General features: G+C 34.0%; 1 protein-coding gene and 1 long non-coding RNA gene across 9 annotated transcripts; one reads left to right on the top strand and one right to left on the bottom strand.

The window, feature by feature from the left end:
• Nucleotides 1-5,791: 5,791 nt before the first annotated feature.
• On the bottom strand, nt 5,792-14,727 carry LOC125059142 (tenascin-like). 8 transcript variants are annotated; one of them, XM_047663380.1, is made up of 16 exons: nt 14,624-14,696; nt 13,755-13,783; nt 12,449-12,580; nt 12,020-12,139; nt 10,901-11,041; nt 10,656-10,832; nt 10,411-10,587; nt 10,166-10,342; nt 9,921-10,097; nt 9,676-9,852; nt 9,431-9,607; nt 9,198-9,362; nt 8,908-9,054; nt 8,479-8,628; nt 7,208-7,348; nt 5,792-5,961 (listed from the first exon to the last, which is right to left on the bottom strand). In XM_047663380.1, exons 1-16 carry the CDS (start codon nt 14,671-14,673, stop codon nt 5,852-5,854), a joined length of 2,247 nt encoding a protein of 748 aa, XP_047519336.1. In that variant the 5' UTR covers nt 14,674-14,696; the 3' UTR covers nt 5,792-5,851. The 8 variants fall into 8 exon arrangements, with proteins under 8 accessions (XP_047519336.1, XP_047519337.1, XP_047519340.1 ...); XM_047663381.1 differs by lacking the exon at nt 12,449-12,580 and having other exon boundaries at nt 14,624-14,727; XM_047663384.1 differs by lacking the exon at nt 9,431-9,607 and having other exon boundaries at nt 14,624-14,700.
• A 783-nt stretch (nt 14,728-15,510) lies between these two features.
• On the top strand, nt 15,511-19,830 carry LOC125059201. The gene is made up of 2 exons (XR_007118614.1): nt 15,511-15,802; nt 19,658-19,830. It is a non-coding gene; the product is annotated as an uncharacterized LOC125059201 (long non-coding RNA).
• The last annotated feature ends 2,302 nt before the right edge of the window (nt 19,831-22,132 follow it).

Below are 22,132 nucleotides of genomic sequence, written 5' to 3'. Positions count from 1 at the left end.
AATAATTCATATGAGTTACGTATAGTTATAGAGAGACCTACGTTTAGACAAATCATTAAATAAATTAAATTTAAAACATCAAATCATCATTAAATTTTTTATATTTAGCCACTAGTGTCTACGAACCCCGGTTGTGCGGCAAAGTATTTTTGCGTGTATAAACTTCTCATATTATGTACGAAAACTGTGTTAGGTAAAAGATACCTCTCAAACCAACAAATTGACAACTTCTCTCGTTTGAGAGTGTTTTTACCTTAAAGGTCTAAATGACAACCCATTAAATATGCAGAAATCTATCAAAAGTGGGTATCTGTTGTGTTTCTAGCTTTATACAAGTTTTGTCCTCGCAAAGAACATTTTAAAGTTAGAATAATAATAACATGTATTAAGAAAAAGCTTCCTTGTAGCCATGGTCCATTAAATCACGTGTTCAGGTGGAAACGTTCAGTAATTAAGGTAGATATTAACTACTGGTATTGAGCAAATGCCGTGGCGTCGGTATTTCGATATTGCGAGCCCATTTGCGATCGTTCGATTGATACGAAATATTCGGGATAGCTATCTCGTACGCCTACTGCTACTCTATTAAATAATTATTCTTTGGCAAGTAAGGTGAGAATGTAAAACATAAGACGTAATAATGCATTCCGTTCGATTACGCCTACATCTACCTATTAAAACAGCAATCCACATAGTTTTGACTTAAATACAGACAAAGCAATTAAAAATGTATTTATTATTTTGCGCGATATTCTTAATGAGCGGATAGATATTCAGTCGTTAATTTCGTATGCGACCAGATACTCACAATTGTTCCATGTGCGTAGTACGAACACGAATTACCTGCATAATTCGCCAATGTTTCGGGTTTTATCTATGACGCTAATTTTGAGGATGTTGATATTTTTCACCTCACCCAAGGGTCCCCGCACACGGGCAACCGGCCACAACCACAAAACGCCGCCACTGGCATATTTCCTGTAATTTTCATACATTTTACATGGACTCGCCGCACGCGGTTGGTTGTTTTTTTTTATCAAAAGTAGCGCAATTTAACCTTCTTCGTCAGAGTCCATTATGATACTGCAGGCAAGGGATAAAAAAAGTAGCAGCCACCGACCGCAAGTGTCGACCACCGGCCACAAGTGGCTGTCGCGCGCTTCAGCTACCTTTGTAGCCGCTTCTAGCTTCTCGTGGCGGCGTTTGTGGCCGTGGCGTGTGGCCCGTGTGCGGTGACACTAAGGGGATGTGAGAAAATATTTGAAGAGGCTTAAATTTAGATTTTTCTTTGAAATATTAAGTATTAATTGTCGTTTGTTTAATGTTAAATTTCAGATTTTTTTATATATTTCTTTTGGTATATTAATCTACTAACTTTTGTTTCTGTTTCAAATATATTGTTTATCTATGTGTTGTTTCTCTAAGTGTTGTGTTTTAAGTCTAAGTGTGTGTTTACGTATGTTAGCTGTAAGATTACTACTAAATAAATAAATAAAAAAAAGATGTTCTATTGTTCAATTAAACTCTATAATTTTGATAATAAAACGTTTCTATCACAAAACTACTGTCAAGTTCAAATAACATAAGAAACGGCTATATAAACGAGGCGAGTAAATTCGTGGCAGTAAATACGGATTAGGTGGTTGGTGAAACTCGGTGAAATGTGGTTATACAGCACTTGGTATCGGCTTCTGACCACCCCAGGGATTACCAGAGACGTACCTAAACTCGCCTACTCATCTGATCTATGGCATTTTGCCTTTGTGAAGCCTATCTTCGAGGGTTCCCTCTGAGGACGTCCGGGTAAATGATTTAAACCTTTTGGGATGTTTGTTACACAGCTTATTTAATTGTTGATCACTAAAGCTTGATAATTGGAAAATCAATTTCGATATAAAATTAGATATATTATCGTACACCGAATGTCTACAAATTATTTCGAACTAATTATTATTCAACTATAATATTACGTATGTTTCACATTTTTATACAATATCAATCAGAAACAAAAATACTTGTATGGATCCAAAATGAATGTAAATTGACAAATCGAAGTTAAATTATTAAAATATATTTTTTTGACCTGTGGCTTATACAAATTTGAAAACTTTTATGGACTATACCAGAACAAAAGATCTTGAGTGCTTGTAAAATGAAGAGTTTGCAAATTCAACTGAATTTATGAGGGAAAAGCTGTCTACAACGCAAATAAAATAAAAATACATACATAGGTTTGTATTTTCGTGCCCCTTTGAAAGTTGCACATATAAACTGGAAACCCTGGTTACCTGGCAAAATAATAACAATTTCGGAATGGTAGGCACAGAAAATATCAATTAAATAGATTCCAAAAATTGATCTGCTTATTAGTACCATGTACGTAATCGATTGAGATCATCATACAAAAATGTTTATAGGCATGTACACGAGCCTCGAGAAAAATAGGTGAAGAAAATCAGCGGGGTTTAATTCTTTATCATAAACGATTAACATTAAGATTGAATAAAAGGCATCAAGGAGCTTACAAACCAAGTCAAAGAGATTTAAATATAGGAAACACAATCCTTTATGATTATGATGTTATGATACTACGTGTATATATACGCTTTGTATTTGCCTCACATTTATTATGTATGAATTGAGTGCAGTGCACTAGTAAAGCCTTATCTCACACTCCTTATTATATGACGTCACATTTTCCAGTTTATTGAACTGGAAAATATTCCCAAGTAGCCTATAGGATATGAAAAATTACCGTCTCTTTTAATAATATACTAGCTGATGCGTTAGCATACTCGCAGAATTCGGATAAAATTCGATTTATAACACGATTTAGCCGTTATACCGAAATATATTTGTATTTAATAAATTATTGTTAAGAAATATATTTTAAGATAATTTTGGTATAAATCACTAGCCTCTTTACCTTTTTCCTTTTTTCTTTTTCGTATAATAATATTTTTTTAAATACATTAATTTAGGTTTATCATGATTATCGTATTTTAATCTCACAATTCACTTGGTCTTTGTCAATCAGGATAAACTATTTTATCCGAATATTGAAGTAAAAGCGATAATGGCGGATTAGTAAGTGTCAAACTGCCAAAACTCAATAAACGATTTTCATTCAGTTAATTAAGTTAGGTAACTTGTCAAAAGTAATTTATTGACTATTGATAAGTACATAATTAAATCGTTTGACTGAATGGGTACTCACGGAATTATTATATTTGAGAACATAAATAGAAAATTTCCTGTAAATAAGTTACCCGTCGGTGTTTGTTTTCTTATGTACTTTCTTATCAGATTACCGACTTACCCTATTGTAGAGTTTTGATAAAAGTGAACTTATATGAATTATGAATGCTGAAGCAATCCTACTTCTTGACACGACAGGGATAAGACGCCTAAAGAGAACTAAACCTTTTGAGTTATTAACCTAGTGTAGTGAATATAGGTAAGTGCAAGTTTAGTATCTCGGACAAATGAACATAGTGTCAAAATGTTATAAAACACTAAGACTGTTAATGAACATTACCTTATTGTAGAAAATTAGGTCAAAATAATATTACTTAATAGCCATATTTATTGTATATGCTAGATTGTAATTCATGTAAACTCGTACTCTTTTTTTGTGAACTTTATTGTAAGAAAAAAAGAAAAAAAAGTATTATTTATGGCTTGATCCCCACGACACGACCCCATGGTTGAGAATCTTCGTCGAAATCTTCTTACCGCATTAATAAAACAAAAATTATCTAACTTTGAATGGCCTTAATACCTATCTTACAGCCTAATCTAAACGACTTTAAGCTCAATAGAAGTCAGACCAATTTCTCTAAATGCAAGCTTATTAGATAATTATACGTCAGAACTTAGTATAGACAATTATAATTCACACACGCACCGTTACCCCGTGACTGCCTTGAAGTTAATTAAGTTAGTTGTAAGAAGGTTTGAATTTGGGTCTCTAATTAAAACTTGGCTAAATTAATATGAGTCACGTTTGTTTGTTGGGTGCTACTTTTTGTTAATCGTTTGTATAGGGGCGAGTGTTGATGGTATTATTTAGGGGATTATTTCGTTTAAGTTTACGCAATTGTTTTTAATATCCAACAATTACCGTATAATGCAAATTTATAAGTCAAAAGATTATTTTTACGCTACCCGACTTTGATTTTAAGTTTTTTACATAATGGGGAAACAATCCTGCAGGATGCTTATAAAAGCATAATTACGGCCACGTATGGACACCCATTTTGTTACTGGTGTATGCGTTGCTGGCCTTTGAGGGAGTTACTGATATATTTTTTATCTCATATATGCTTGGTGAGACTTCCACTATAAGCTGATTCCATATTTCGGTAGTTCGCAAAAAGCATGTTAAAGCGAACTGTGCAAGATTACCAGTCAACAAGATGGTGCGGAACTGGTACCAAGAATTATTTTGGAGCGGTAAAGAAACAAGGCAGCGGTGATATATAGTGATGCAATGCCTCTGCATAGAGAAAGAGAATCAAGCCGGTGAGTAATAAATAGTCTGGACATTGACAATCTGAGAAATAGAAGAGGTTGATATTTGGGACCAAGGGCCCAGAGATGAGAGTAGTATTCCATAATAGGTCGTACTGGAGCCCTGTAGAGCTGCATACGTTGTACCTGAGTGAAATACTGCCCTACATTTGGATTTCCACCCAAATCTTTCAAGTTCTTTTATTCCTTCTAGATGACGATGATATTATTCAGCCGTATGGCGTTCTTTATTTTAAATGGTTGCAGCTCCTTACAAACATTGTGTAAAACAAAAAAACTTGGCGATTCAAATGAGTGGCGGAGAGTTTATTGCCGTTTGTTTTTTCGTCCGTTCTATGCCCTTGATTTGAGAACTGGCAGTAAATGTAAAATTAGAAGCATTGTTGTATTTCTTTTTTGACGCTCATAAGTTTACCTACATTATGTTATCTATATGAATAAATGATTTTGACTGCAATGTTTTTGTATTCAAATCGATCAAATGATGTAAAATATCACCCAAATTTTATGAATAAAATTCAAATTCATACAAAATTTATTATCAATTAAATTTAAACCAAACCAACCTATATTCTTTATTTCAACCCAATTGTAAGAGATTTATGCAATTGCGTGCATTTAAAACGTTTAGGATATTTTATTTCCTAACAATAGATTATTTAAGGGGCTGAAAATGGTCTTCCAATAGCGTGTGCAGGAATGCTTTTATGGGTCGTAAATAGAAAATTACCGTTCGACGGGTCATTTTCACTGGACGTTTGTTAATATTGAACTGTGAATCTCCGGCTATTTCGATAGCCTAATATACTTTTTATAGCCAATTGACAATTCGTCTATCAGATGTGAGTAAGGATTTTACGCGTACGCTAACATTATCGAACTGTGTATGGTTCCATTTAAATAATAGGAAAATAAATTAATTACCAAATACACACAAACGTACATATAATGCTTCTATTAAAATGGTGTAAAAGTCGTAGATGTAGAAAATAAAGTAAAGTTAAAGAAGGCTTAAAATAATTCACACGTTAATGTAAAATGTTTTAATGTAGATTATAGAATATGGATACATAATATTGATGAACCCAAAATCTTGGGTGAAGCTATAATATAAGGACTCCGCTGGTCAAGCCATCTTGTGAGAATGATCGTAGTATCAAGGCATATCTTGGAATACCGACTGGCGCAGAAGTCATTGGAAAGACGCCTTAGAAATCTGGACGAGCTCCATGTGGTAAGCAATGGAGCATCGTCTCGGAGGCCTTGGTTTTATTGGTGGGTGACCAGCGCAGTTAGTATGAAGTATTTTATATAGGTATTAATAGCAATTACACTTTCCAAGTAAGCAGAATCCACCTAAGCGGTTCATTATCTGACAACTATCGTTGCAAGCATGTGGTTCACAAGGTTGTGAAGATGTCTCTGCATCTGTAAACATTCGTTAATATAATGAAACAGCTTCTTTGTCATTATTTTATGTTGAACATGGAATATTTATTCGGTGAACTATTCATAATATTGCAGCATATTGAGCAGTGTTGGCCTAGTGGCTTCAGCGTGCGACTCTCATGCCTGAGGTCGTAGGTTCGATCCCCGGCTGTGCACCAATGGACTTTCATTCTATGTGCGCATTTAACATTTGCTCGAATTGAAGGAAAACATCGTGAGGAAACCGACATGTCTTAGACCCAAAAAGTCGATGGCGTGTGACAGGCACTGGAGGCTGATCACCTACTTGCCTATTAGATTTAAAAATTATCATGAAACAGATTCAGAAATCTGAGGCCAAGACCTAAAGAGGTTGTAGCGCCACTGATTTATTTATTTTTTATTCATAATATTGGGTTATGGGGTGAGTCAGGCAATTTTATAAAATGCAGAATTGTGACTGCAGCATTGCACATGCCTTGAGGAATCACTTTTTAGAAAATATTTTCAAATGCTATATAAAGAAAAACAATTGAATTTCTTATTCAACGATTCATACTATCACCAGCAATTGACCCTGTGTTTCATACATTCTTCAGTATCGTATTACTGCTACGTATTAAAGATCCCGTAAAGGTAGTGTAGACAAGGGGAGCAGACTTAGAGAAATAATATTGCTGCCCTGCCAATAATTTGTCAAAATTAAATTTATGACATCCATCACTTAGATATTATGAAACTAACTAATATCACGTTAGAACTCGGCGTGAGATGTCTAAGTTAATTAATGAATGTCGTTTAACTGTGGTCCCGCTTGGTAAGTTACATTCCTAATAATATTTACTAATGTCGGCTGTTTGGTTTCAGTCAAATTAGGTTAAAACTTATAGAAAGATTTATATAGATTATGTCAACCCGCGATGGTGCAGACTATAGGTACCTATATCATGCGAAACGTAAGGTCAGTAGTATAATTTTGAATAGGTAATTTTTACAAATGATCTGGTAAGTTATGCAAATTTAAATATTACACATATTTTGTACACACACTTTCTCCCAAACCGAGTAGTGGCCGACTGGAATAGGCTTCCGGAAAGTGTAATCTTCCACCTTTGAACTCCTTTAAAAATAGATTGGGAAGTTTCTCCAAATCTCAAAATACGCGCGCATCAGCTTATTAAGCTAATAGTGTGTTTATATACATAATAATATTTAAAAATACAGCATAAACATATATTGCAATTACCTTCCATGTCACAGTAACATTCCTTCTCAATACAAATGCCATTGCGTAGACCACGCTCACTACAACTCGTTTTACACTGTGTTGAGTCACATTTAACGTCATTCTCAAGTGGATTTTCTGTTGCATTGGTTGCTAAAGATTCTGTAATAAGAGAAAATTAATACTAAACGAGACATTGGACAGAATTTGTTCATACTTATATTAATCATTATCAATGATTAAGTACGTAATGGTAAGTTGTGATGATGACTGTTTTCTTCTAAACACTTGTAGTTTATCAAAAGAGTCTGAAAAGAATGCATTCTCTAAAACTGCATTAATACCCCGGCACTCTGTAACTTCAATAGAAATTACGTTACCTGACCGTCTTTGTACCGCACGATATGAACGTCAATGCTACTGATTTTGGAGGGAACACTATATTGGGTACAAAAGGTCGGGATTGGTGTCGTTTTCGCTATTGGAAGTTAAAGAGTCCCGGTGTTGAACATTAAAACAAAATATGTAATGGTAAAGAGTTTTGCTTAATTGTGCTTGATTAAGCAGGAGGTCGAATCGTGTCGCGTTCGTTTATACAAAAATTGTGTACCGACTATCTTTTAGTCTTCGTACTGTCGTTGTGTTTGCGAATACTCTAACGAAACTTTACCATTCTTCGAAATGTATAATTTCTACATGTTGAAGATTTGGTTTTAATTAGTTTAGGAATATAATAAATAATTATTATATAATCTCATTCGGTAATATTCTAATTATGAAATGAAGTACAGACTTTTATTGGCATATTTTATATACATACTTCTTTAAGAAAATTAAACAATTAAATTAAAGCATTATTCTCCTAACAAAACAATGCATTTAAATATTTTTTTAATTACTAATGTACAGTGTGTCCCGACCAAGGAGGTTTCAATTCAATTTAAGTATACATAATCTGTGGTGAGCACGCTGCGCGCGCAACGCGCTAGTTCCGAGCCAATATACCAATAACAGACTTTTTCCATTTTGGCGCTATTTCATACATATGAATTTGAGTAATATTTTGTTGGACCGGAAAATCAAGAAAAGCGTACGACAAATGTTACCAAGACTTTATGACTTGGAAACCCATAGCCATGAGATTAAATAAAGTAGTGTATGCAACTGCATATAATTAGGTATTAAAACACTCGTGTAATCTACACTCATGTTTTAATACCATCTATTATATGACAGTTGCATAAACTATTATTTATTATATTCTTATATGTCAATAGTGTAATAACGTTTACCTTCATTGCTCAACAGTTGTCGGAAATTGTAGCATTTGCATTGGTTATTTACGCAAGCCCCGCCGGGAAATTTCAGGCGACGGCAACGTCTGTCGCACTCACGGTAATTACAACTGCGATATTCAGTATTGATTTTAGCTGAATCTAGACCTGGAATATTAGACTGATACGTGTAATTATTGCTAAGAAAGCTAGTTTCAAACGCAACCCAAGCGTACAATAATATTATGATTAGTGAAATATTAAGAACTTTTGAAATTAGAATATCAAATACATATAATGAGATCATTCCTTTCATTATTTGTATTATGAAATCGAGCCTCATCAGTCATTGATATATTTTATCCATATAAAACAAATCAATAATATTACTAATATCCGTATACAATTATCATTTCTAAATGCTAATATAGATATAAATAAAGGTACCTCTGCTAAACTGCGTACTACGGAAATTATCACATTTGCATCTGCTTCCTACACATGCACCTCCTGGGAATCCTAGACGACGACATCTTTGGTCACATTCCTGATAATTGCAATCACGTAGGGTACTTGCAGCCTCAGAGAACTCATCTATAATGATTCATAACATGAACCGGGTCTTACAGCGTAGTTTTAGTTGTAATTCTTTTAATAAATCAAAATAAATTGATACATCTGTATTTGGTAACTTAAACTTTTGACAGAAAACGTAAGTTAACTAATCATAATAATACCTTTAGGGGTACGGAAATTGTCGCACTTGCATTTGTCACCCACACATGTACCATGAAAACCAAGTCGTCTACAATGTTGCTCACATGCCCATAAATTGCATCTACGCAGTGGATTTACGTCCATTTCTCCGGCGTCGTAGGATACATCATTATTATTTTCAGTATCTGTGTGAGTTTTGTAAGATCAGTTTATACTATTACTTAAAAACATTCTTATAAGAGGGCAAATGTACCTGCAATGCCTTCCGATGCGCGGAAGTTGTCGCACTTGCATTTGTCACCCACACAAGCACCACCCCGGAAACCAAGCCGTCTACAAAGTTGCTCGCATGCCCGTAAATTGCAACTACGCAGTTGATTTACGTCCATATCTCCGGCGTCGTAGGATACATCATTATTATTTTCAGTATCTGTGTGAGTTTTGTAAGATCAGTTTATACTTTTACTTAAAAACATTCATATAAGAATGCAAATGTACCTGGAATGCTTTCCGATGCGCGGAAGTTGTCGCACTTGCATTTGTCACCCACACACGCACCACCCCGGAAACCAAGCCGTCTACAAAGTTGCTCGCATGCCCGTAAATTGCAACTACGCAGTTGATTTACGTCCATATCTCCGGCGTCGTAGGATACATCATTATTATTTTCAGTATCTGTGTGAGTTTTGTAAGATCAGTTTATACTTTTACTTAAAAACATTCATATAAGAATGCAAATGTACCTGGAATGCTTTCCGATGCGCGGAAGTTGTCGCACTTGCATTTGTCACTCACACACGCACCACCCCGGAAACCAAGCCGTCTACAAAGTTGCTCGCATGCCCGTAAATTGCAACTACGCAGTTGATTTACGTCCATATCTCCGGCGTCGAAGGTTAAATCATTATTATTTTCAGTATCTGTGTGAGTTTTGTAAGATCAGTTTATACTATTACATAAAAACATTCATATAAGAATGCAAATGTACCTGGAATGCTTTCCGATGCGCGGAAGTTGTCGCACTTGCATTTGTCACCCACACACGCACCACCCCGGAAACCAAGCCGTCTACAAAGTTGCTCGCATGCCCGTAAATTGCAACTACGCAGTTGATTTACGTCCATATCTCCGGCGTCGAAGGTTAAATCATTATTATTTTCAGTATCTGTGTGAGTTTTGTAAGATCAGTTTATACTATTACATAAAAACATTCATATAAGAATGCAAATGTACCTGGAATGCTTTCCGATGCGCGGAAGTTGTCGCACTTGCATTTGTCACCCACACACGCACCACCCCGGAAACCAAGCCGTCTACAAAGTTGCTCGCATGCCCGTAAATTGCAACTACGCAGTTGATTTACGTCCATATCTCCGGCGTCGAAGGTTAAATCATTATTATTTTCAGTATCTGTGTGAGTTTTGTAAGATCAGTTTATACTATTACATAAAAACATTCATATAAGAATGCAAATGTACCTGGAATGCTTTCCGATGCGCGGAAGTTGTCGCACTTGCATTTGTCACCCACACACGCACCACCCCGGAAACCAAGCCGTCTACAAAGTTGCTCGCATGCCCGTAAATTGCAACTACGCAGTTGATTTACGTCCATATCTCCGGCGTCGAAGGTTAAATCATTATTATTTTCAGTATCTGTGTGAGTTTTGTAAAATCAGTTTATACTATTACTTAAAAACATTCTTATAAGAGGGCAAAAGTACCTGCAATGCCTTCCGATGCGCGGAAGTTGTCGCACTTGCATCTGTCACCCACACACGCACCTCCCGGGAAACCAAGCCGTCTACAACGTTGCTCGCATTCCCGAAAATTGCAACTACGTAGACTTGATGAATCGGTCTCAACTAAGGATAAAATGTTAATTACATACGTATTCAGAAGACAAATAATTGAAGTAAACAAAAAAGTGAACACAAACACAAAAGTTGAACAATTTCAGAGCAAGCAAGTTTGTGTAAATGTTGTTAAAACGTCACATAATTTATTAAACTTCCCATACAATTTATTTTGACACGTAACAAATACGTAATAAAATCATATGTCATAAGTGTAAATCAATCATATTGAATCATTTTAGTTTTTTGCGTTGCGTGGATTGGTATGTGTTAGTGTATTGTATAATATACGTATCACAAATCTAATTAAACCAAATAGTTTAGATATTATTAACCCTTACACGTTTCCCACACAAACATCTCGAGGGAAGCGCAATTTTCGACTGTGTTGATTACTCTCATTGTAATTACAGTCCCGTAAAGCAACACGCTTCTGTTCGTAAAGATAAATAAATAGTTCGTGGGTTTTAATTAAACGAATTTAGAAATATATCTTATGTTCATCACGGTCACGGTTTAAACAACTGTAGATATAGTGATAGGTGTTAATGTAGGATTTCTATATTTATTTACGATAACCTGGCAAATAATCTATCAATTGTTTATTTGTCTTATAAAGTGGCGTAACTATACCAACCGTGGAAAATTCTTTTGATGGGCCCTATCAGTAAAAATCGTCATGTTGTACTCAGTTTAATTTTAATAAACTTCGAGATTTTCAGCGTACTCAATTACACGTTGTATATGTCCTACTAATGGCCATAGGCCTCCTCTCTTAGGCTAGAGGGAATGGTTTTTAGTCCCCACGCTAGCCCAATGCGTATTGGAGACTTCACAATCATCCATAGAACATAATATCTCTAGGGCAGAGGCCCTTTTGGGACGGGGGCTCGTGGCATTTTGCCAGCCCTGCCACCCCAGTTACGCTACTGGTCTTATAATAATTGTATTGTTATATTATACTTTAAATTTAATTGAATTACTTACGTTTGTCGACGAGTTTTTCACATTCGCATCTTTTATTTATACAATCACCACCGGGGAATCCCATGCGTCGACACAGCTGATTACATGTTGCGGGGGTGCATTCCTTCAATATTGTAGCATCTACAAGATAAAACACAACATTCTTAAACCGATTGTAATTTAATAAATTAAAAAAAAAACATCTTCTTAATATTAAGAATATCACACTATTCAAAGTTTCCTACCAGCGGTGCAGTTATTGAACAACGACTTAGCTTTCGTCATTAAATGCAATAATCGGGATTGTAATGGAGTTTTTATTGTTGAATTCATTGATGGTTATAGTTTTAAAAAATAAGTAGCGGGTCTTGTATTTAAAGCACTAGGTATGGCGTGAAATCGTATTGATAATAAGACACATTCTATTAATATTATAATAAAAAATTGTACCGTCGGCCTGTTTGTGATTACATTTGCAGTGGCCGTCCACACATGTACCGCTTTGGTACCCTAGACGTTTGCAGAAATTGTCGCAATCGTGGTACTCACAGTGGCTGAATTCTTGGCTTAAAGTATCCTGGCCTAAATAACATTGTTTTATATGAAAGATATTTTTTTTAACGAGTACAAGGTGGGCATAGTTACAGTACATTCAAGTAATACATAACGTTGCCAAGCAATGATTTTGAAATCATACACCTAATCAAATCATCATAGTTTAATGGGGATTTCTTGTATTAAAAATAGGTCCTCATGGTCTAAGATCCCGCTATACAACGACCTTCACCGAGATGCTTATTTAATGAAACTTATTTTATATATAATTTAATATGTCAATAAATATAATCCATATGGGTTGCCTAGCAAATTTCAATCCAGAGTATTTTTAATTAATTTAAAAAAAATATATTTTTTTAAACATTTCACCGGTATGATTATTAGATAAATTCTATACCAATCGAAAGAATGAAGCCCATAGAATATGCAAAAGTTAGGTTGTTTTTCATCAATTAATTATTTATGTGTATATTTTTTATGTGACACTAAAGTATATATACATCTTTAGTATAAAAGAAGGTTTTAGTGATACATATATAATACTACCCTGATTAAAAATATTGATTGAAAAAAGTTCAAAAAATTTACTACATGCAAATTATAAAAAAAAAATTTTTTTTTAAATATTAATTAAACATACTCTGGACTGAAATTTGCTAGGCAACCCATATGGATTATATTTATTGACATATTAAATTAAATATAAAATAAGTTTCATTAAATAAGCATCTCGGTGAAGGTCGTTGTATAGCGGGATCTTATACTATCACCTAATCACCCTTTACTCTAAGTTCTAATTAACGTTATCAGACTGGACTAAAATGGTCTAGCGCTTGCTGAACCATAGACTATCTAAGCAAATTATATTCTAAATGATAAATATGTATAACATCTTGTTGCGTCTTAATATCTAGTAAAGTATCTAGCATTAAAAAATAATTTTAGCAAAATGATTTTAGCCTTCGATAAGATATTTTTTGTTTAAAAGAAACGATTGAAAAATTCAATCACGTGAATTATAAAGGGTATAATTTAGTGATCATTAAATATATCCGCCTAGCATGTAGATATTAGCAAATTTATAGATTTACTAATTATTATCAAAAGCAAAATTTAAATCGAATTACACTGTGATTTATAACGTCCAAATAAAATAAAATTTAATGGAAATAACAGAATTAATTATTAAATAACTAACCTTCTTCATAGACATTAACCGAATCATATCGACGTAGGAAAGCATATTTGCTGTAAGTAGACAAAATACCTAAAGTGACTTTTTACTGCCATTAGAATCAGAAAAAAAAACCGCATCGAATGTCCCGGGTCCTGTGTCTCTACGATGAAAAAAAAATTACATACGCGGTTGAAAACGCCCGTACTTATATTTTTTTTAGTAAGATTAAATGCTGTATGTAGACCAAAATCCAGTCATTTTAGACAATTTGTACTTACAGCAAAAGAACAACTGCATTTTTTTCTTTACAAATACTTACTTCTTCCCATTTAAAAACTTAACGCTACTTACAGCATTTCTGCGGCGTATGATTTTTACATTCGTTTACTTACAGCAAGCTTAGGGAACCTACAGTTTTAGTTTGTTTTTACCATTTACGACATTTTATTTCAACCAAACATTACATTACCAAATGACCCACTGCATTTCTAGATCTAATCATAATTATAAACTAATCTTACATCTTGAATTGCAATTGAAAGTACCCAAATACATAAATGCAGTAAGCATACAGCATATTTACCGCCTGTAAATTGATAATATTTCCGCGCGTACATTTTTCTTCCTTAGTTACAGCGTTTTAAAGGTTTGTGATTTAAAAAACTGTATGCTGTAACTAGCCAAACACGTACTTATAGTAACTTTGGATAAAAATTTTACATTGCAAATAGTGACTGGCAGTTAAATAAATATATGTTTCAAAAATGGTAGCAATATCATGGATAGGTTCGACACTATTAATTTTTTTCCGAAATTAATTAAGTTTTTTGGCTCTGGTGAACAATTGCAATATGTCTACTTACAGCAAATATGCTTTCCTACGTCGATATGCACTAGTACAATAAATAATTGACACCAAAACAAGCAAATTTAACGCCATTTTGACAGCTTACAGGATGAACTACTGTTAACGGTTTGTCGTTTGGACTTATTTATACCCGTGTCTGGGACTTTACCTAAAATGAATCATTGTATTCCTTTTTCATCGTTTGTGTAACCATTTTGATTAGATTAAATATTGCTTCACAACTGAAGGATATCAAGAAATCGAACAATGAACTTTTTGATATTAACAATACCTATGTGGAAATAAAATGTGTACCTCGAACGATACGAGAACGAAGTTTAATATGAAAGGTTCATAACGAAAAAAAAAATATAACTGAATTATTTACTGCGGCAAGGTGTCAAAATATTTAACTTAATTAAATGTCTATTTTCTACTAATTTATTGTTATATGATAAGTTTGTATGAAAATGACTGTTCACGTCGACAAATTTTCATAGAAATTTAGTTTTCGACTTTCTACAAACACTCCTGTTAAGGACCCTTGACTTAGCCCCCAGGTTAACCTATGGGAAAAGTCATGCCATTACGATTGGAAGATAATAGGAAAATGTTTTTGTGATTTTATTATTTTGGTTTGTATATCGTTATTGCAAAATAACCCACGGTCTCATTATACATACGGTACGGATGAAGAGAAAAATACGATTAAAGTAATAGACAAAAACCTCATTTGGGTAAATTATGATTGAACCTAGTGATTACATTAATATCATTAAATTTCAGAGGCATTAAATTTTTTAGAGGAAGTATCCTCCTTCGTATTATTGGTTGAGTCAAGGAGTCAAGTATAACCAGCATAATATTGTGTGTAATTTCTTATAAAAGTGTATTATTATAAATCTTTCGATTTGTGTACGTAGTTCTGGTGTTGTTCAAGAGATGGCGCTATGATTAATATAAAAAATAATTAATATCCATAATTAGTTATAACCATAAACGCATTCTTATCACATTACGGTCAGAAATCTGCACGTTTCTTTTAATAATAGTGATTCAATGTAGTTAACTAGTTATATGGTATCTCTCAGAAAACAAACAGTTAAATTAGTGATACTCCTTGAAATTGTACAAAAACTCATTTACTTAACAATGAGAGGGAACATATTTATCAAATTGATTGGATTATTTTTTATAATTGCCATGATGTCTTCGTTTCAAGGTAAAAAATTTAAATTCTTTTTATTATTTTTCATTGTCTTGATATTGATGCTATCCTTAATTTAAAAAAATTTCATCCGACCTTGTCAGTCGAAAAAATATAACATAATCTATCTATCTATAATTAGAAATGTCGATTGAAATTTATCGTGTTTCATTTACGAATGTTTGCAAGGTCATAGTTTTCTCTAGTTGTATGTGACTATTTTCTGTTACTTTTCTTAAAATAATAGCTTTGAATAGAGATTGGAGACATGGCAGTTGTTATTTAAAAACAAATTTATGCAACATTTCTTTTTCTTAATTTTGTATTGAAACCGTCTGTGGTGACATCAGCAGGGTTATCATGTAACTTCGATTTATCAGATCCCGATTTCAATATTTCAAATCCCAAGTTTGACAAATGCGAAATCTATACAACTGTTCTTCTCTCTTTTCTTCTATGTTTTATTAAAACGTCTCCAGTTGCGCTACAACCTGGTCTGGGCCTCGCAGTCGATTTTTACGATCTAAGGCGTGCCGGTTTCCTCGCGATGTTTTCCCTACGATTGAGGATACAATAATTCTACCCCCTCACTTTAGGCTATGTGTTAAACAAATATCTTATCCATAAAAAAAAACAGTTTAAACTAAAGGAGTAAGTGGGAGTTTTCTTCATATGGAATCTTCTTTAGTCGCGCTCTTCATTTCTGAAGGTCGTGTTAGTGACGCCGCATGACTTCCTCCACTCTCCACTGTCTTGGCAAGCCTCTGCGCCTGGCTGATGGTAAAACCTGTACGGGCCTTTACTTGATCGGTCGAGCTAGGAGGGGATTGGCCTCGAGTTCTGGTGCCCTCCGATCTGCCAGACACGATAATTTTTTTTAAACTTTCTGGATCTCTGCGTGTTACACGTCCAAAAAATTGTTCATATCCGTCCGTCCTTTCGATAAAGACGTTTTATTTGAATTAATTACTTTAGTGAAAGTAGTGTAACTATACTTTTCTAACTTTGTTCTTATGACAGCGGAGCTTAGTCCATCCATTTTACGCCCATGGGTTCTTACCCAATCTAATCTAATCTTTTAGATGAAATAAATATTATTTTATTTCATCATATATATCACACCGTATTCTTTATAAGTTGCCTTCGGAAATAGGTTCTGAAAAATGTATTGATCATGGTAACAAATCATTACTTGTACATTCTACATTGACATATATTTCCTTCAGACAAGTAAAGAAATAAATTCTGCGATCTTAATATTAATACTAATTTAATATGATCTCACGCTTTATAAATACAATAGTACAAAAGAAAGTTTTTTTGTATATATATTTGAAAACGATAAGTATGAAAATAAACAAAATTTTGATTTACTGACCATTGTCGGGAGGTGCCGTCTTCGAAGATACCACATATAATGTATACTAGTATATTATCGCGCATAACTCCCCTGGATAAAAAAAATGGTTTGACATGGTTTTAGGTGTCACAAAAGGGGCTTAGTCATTTCCATGGTTTAAAGCAGAGTTCCCCAAACTTTTTTGTGTCGTAGACCCCTTGCCATGTTTTTCCGTGTTGGGTAGACCCCCTACTTACCTGATATTGATTTCCTGTAAATTTCTAACTGTAGTGAAGTTTAGTGTTAAAATCTTAAAGTAAAAACACATGTTAATTTATACATTTATTAATTGAATTTAAATTAAAACTACCTAAAATAAAATTTTGTATTTGTTATTTAAAATATACGTAGCATAAAATAAACATAAAATAAACTATAAATAAAATAAGCAATAAGTCAATATAATGTATATTGTATATGTTTTGATATTATAAGATAGTATGATTTAAGTAAATAGGTACTATCAGTGTATGTGTTGAGATCCACTATCGTGGACCCCATTTTCATTTCATGGACCCCCAAATTTTTTTTCGCTGACGTAGACGTCTTGCAGGTTGTCATAGACCCCTAGGGGTCGATATAGACCACTTTGGGAATCACAGGTTTAAAGGGAGGCTATACATATATGAGTAGTGGGGCGACACTATTAGTAAATTTTAATCATAATTAGTATCTAATTATTTATATAGGATCACCGTTAAAAGATATTTCACTCCCAGCAATCGTACAGTCCGGTATTAATTTACGTAGCTGGGTTGCATCTCGATTTTATAATTATCACTATTAAATTACTATTACATATAAATTAAATATGTTTTTCTGATATTGATAACGAGAAAATACTAATACTGGTTACATTTAATTTACATTAGTTAATGCGGATTCGTGATTTGAATTTAAATGCAAGACTAATTTCACATAAATTACTAGGCGTTTACCATATTAATACTTCTATTAACGACTAACCGCTGGTTATTAATTAACAACCAATTATTTGTTGGTTCAGTTAAATCTTATGTCTATTAAAATTTAAACGAATATTTTATTTAAGCAAATAATTTAAAAAATATTTCAATATTACATACCTGTATGAAATGTTTTATTCGAAAAAAATGAGTTTTGTTTAGCTATGAAGTTTTAAGAGATTAGTTTATAGATAATATAGATAGAGAGATAGATAGAGATTAGTATATAGAATAGATTAGCAGGCTCTGTATCTTCCAATCGACAGCGATTCGATTCGGATTTATTCGTACGTGTAGCTGTCTGCTGTAGTAGCGCTGACGCGCTGTAGCGCTAATGTCGTATTCTTAGGATCGCGCGGTAGTAATTATTGGGATCGGGATTTCTGTCGGTATCGCTATGGTAAGTTCCAGAGTAAGGGATCTGGTTTGTAGTAAGTAGTAAACAAATGTAACCAACATTGGTTTTCTAGTCTACAAAACCTATTTATATTAAATAATATTTAAAGAACTTTATTTCTCATTACAAAAAAAAATGTATTAATGTACATGAGAAACTTACGAACTATAATATAATATAAATTTACGAACGAGATACGCGTCGCCATCAGCTATACCAATTTTAGTCTATTAGGCTCATTCTACTATGTATATTTAATTCCCTTTTGAATTGATTAGCTTAATACTTCTTATAAAACTTGATCTGTCTTATAAAACTTAGACAATTACTAAATTGTCATTCATTAGTTAAATGTAGTAAAAAAATTACTTTACACTGTTTTTGTAAAACTCTGTTTTATAGAATAGCGACCTAAAATCGAATTTAACTATTCGATAGAATCTATATATATAAAAATGAAACCCGTTTTCCGTTGTCACGACATAACATGAAAACGGCTTGACCGATTTGTCTGATTCTTTTTTTATAATATTCCTTGAAGTACGAGGATGGTTCTTACGGAGAGAAAAAATAAAAAAATTGAGTGAAAAAGTCTAAAAACAACACTTTTCTATATTCCCATACAAAATATTCGTAATAATATTTAAAGGTAATTTGAACTTTAATACCATATCATAAAGTTCAAGTGTTAGTGGAGGGGTTCCGGGAAGGTAAATTTTTATTTTTTGACATGATGTATTTGTTGTATTATCAACTTTCTTTTTTTATCTTACTAGCTAGACCGGTATCCCGAATAGCAGAATAAGTATTAACAAAAATAAAGAATCGACTGTTAGGCGGTACGATGTTCGCCAGGCCAGCTAGTAGTATAATAATAATGTAATGTTTTCGGTATATGGAACTTGGGAAGCGCTTTATGGGCGTTTTGAAAATCAGCGGAATCATACATCATTCGAATTGATTACGTTCGACCTACCGAAAACTGACAGTATGGCAGTATCGTATACGAATACTTGACTAAGCTCTCGTAAATTTAGCCCTAAGGACAGTTGACATTGAGTTGTACAGACCTATTTTGAATGTATTCATTTAAAATTATTTATTTCCAGAAACCGAAGCGGCAATGAAATCACGCTTTTGTAAAATGGATTGTGAATTACTTTGCAAGACACGGGGTTGGAGTTACGGAGTTTGCAGTCGAGGGAAGTGTTTCTGTGCGCGGGGAGTGGGGACATAAAATAAATATGTTTATATTAAAATAAAGTTATTTATAAAATGTGTTCATATATCTTTGATGCCTTTTTTTACAACATATGCTGACCCGACCGCATTCACGGTATAAGGCAATTGAATTCCCGCCGACACATATGATAGTATGAATTTACTAATAAACACACACAAATTAATTAATTAATATTTTTTTTTTATATAAGTCTTTATCTTGCAATCAGTCAGCTAAACTATGAGCAGATGTGTTGAGACCTGTTAGGCGTTCAAAGCAAAATCTCCATCGAGACTGGTCCTGTCTTTCAACCGTGTCTATCAAGACTTAGGAAATAATAATCAATTTTTTTTTTATTGAACACACTTGGTCTACAGTTTAAAGTTTGTTGAAAACAGTAGTATTATATGACTTCCTGTATATCCCTCTGAAACTTGTTTGTAAGGGTTTTATTTGGCGTGTAATGCGACTTAAATAAAAAATCAAAATATCATATAGGTAACTTGTACACTTATGAACGTCAGACAAAATGTATGCTTTTAAATTTAGATTCACTGCCACTTCTACACAGACTAGAAGAGCTAAATTACTTAGGAATTTTTACAAGACGTTTGTCGCTACTCCTTTTTTCGAAGACACTCTTCCCTAACCCACAACCAGCGTCGTTCAGTTTCCCAGTAATTTGGAGCGATATGTTAAATTAGCCACCAAGATGTGCTTAGCAATGCAAGACGGTGGTTCTGCAAGTACTATTCACACCTCTGGATGGCAGCTCCCCAGTCCTTGCACTTGACCGTATTCAAGGAAAAGCGGCGGTACTTAGCGGTGCGTAGATATGTGGGGTCTCTCTGCATCTTGCACCGCATTTACCAAGGAGAGCGTTCAGAGGAGTTGTTCGGACCTGCACCTGAGTTTCATCATCTGACGTCGATGCAGAATACGAAAATCTAGTTAAGGCAGATTTTGCCGCGCACCACCACTATGTGGGACCAGCTGCCCCTTAAGTCCTTCAAGAAAAGAGCGTACCAATTCATAAAAGGCTGGCAACGCACTCGCGAGGCCTCTGGCGTTGTGTCTATCGCTTCAGGTGAGCGTCATGCCCGTTTGCCCCCTGCAACCATTATATCATGCTTCTCATCACATGTTATTACAGTTAATTGTAGAATTTGTCTAGTAACATATTATTTTAGAATTTTGTCAATCTGTTAACCAACCAACAGCTCAAATTTGTAAGATATGTAATTTACATAGCTAAGGTTTGGTTATTATCAAAATACGGTATTTGCATACGACCCACTCATGTGTGTTTACATAAATTTAGAAAATTTTAACCGCTCTTAAAACACCGAATGAAGCATACAATATGACATGTGATTTAATAATAATAATAAAAACTTTATTTATGACGAAAGGGTTGTGACAGAATTCATATATCGCTAGTCCCCACACTAGGGAGGCCCTGTGTTGTGGGCAACTAGAAAACAATTATTACGTGGAACATGTTTGAAACAGTTAAAAAAAGGTAATTATAAAAAATGTGTTACAAATTAAGTGAGTGAGTGAGTGTGTCAATGGGTGTGTATGCGCATGTATTTGTATTTGAGAGTGTAGCTGAAATTGGTTATGATCGTGCACTGTGTCTGTGTTAGTTTTTGAAACCTCAAAGTCATACATATATTTATTGTATATGTTTCAAGTGCAGTTTCTCTACGCGCGATCTACATGATTGAATTTTGAAATGGTTAAGTAAAAGTTAGTCTATGTTTACACTGAATGTTTTGTAAATTGTTTTATTTATTTATTAATCTTATGCTAGCTGTGTGTGCTAGTGCTAGCTGTGCTAGTGGCGGAAAGTTTCTTGCCAGTTCTTCTTACCCGCTCTACGCCCTTGACTTGCGAACTAGTAGTAAATGTAAATTTACAATTAATTTAACTTCTTTCTGACAATTCATAAGTGTACTTGTTTACCTACATGAATAAAGATATCTTGAGTTTGAGTTTGTCCCTGTCAACCCAATCCGCTCTTATTGGTTGTTTTATGCCTTGCATTCCACGATAAATGGGCTATCCAACACAAATTAAAGTTCTTCTGAAACAACAATATACGAATTCTTTAATTTAAACTAATAATAAGTATTGACGTTAAGAGGGGGATATAATTTACAAAATAAATCTATTGAATTAGACCTGTCACGCGTCCGTCCCATCCAAGTACCCGATATCAAAAGGAATCAGTTGAAGTTGTCAATTGTCATTACGCAATGCCCCGTCCCGTCAAAGTGACATAAGGTGAAGTAGTCAACACGACATTTTCCTCAAAGAATAGATTAGTTCTCGGCCTTTGGGAGGGTTGTGCCGTACC

Source organism: Pieris napi, chromosome 19 (genome assembly GCF_905475465.1).
Source record: "Pieris napi chromosome 19, ilPieNapi1.2, whole genome shotgun sequence".
NCBI classification, from domain to species: Eukaryota; Metazoa; Arthropoda; class Insecta; order Lepidoptera; family Pieridae; genus Pieris; species Pieris napi.
The sequence above is the reverse complement of the archived record's forward strand: the minus strand, read 5'-3'. Positions and strand labels throughout refer to the sequence as shown.

Excerpts from the sequence above, each read along its gene's own strand:
- LOC125059142 (XM_047663380.1), bottom strand. The coding sequence starts at position 14,673 with ATGGCGTTAAATTTGCTTGTTTTGGTGTCAATTATTTATTGTACTAGT. Across the intron at positions 10,343-10,410 it reads CGCATCGGAAAGCATTCCAG|ATACTGAAAATAATAATGAT; the intron begins GTACATTTGCAT and ends AAACTCACACAG. Across the intron at positions 7,349-8,478 it reads ACAACTGTTGAGCAATGAAG|AATCTTTAGCAACCAATGCA; the intron begins GTAAACGTTATT and ends CTCTTATTACAG.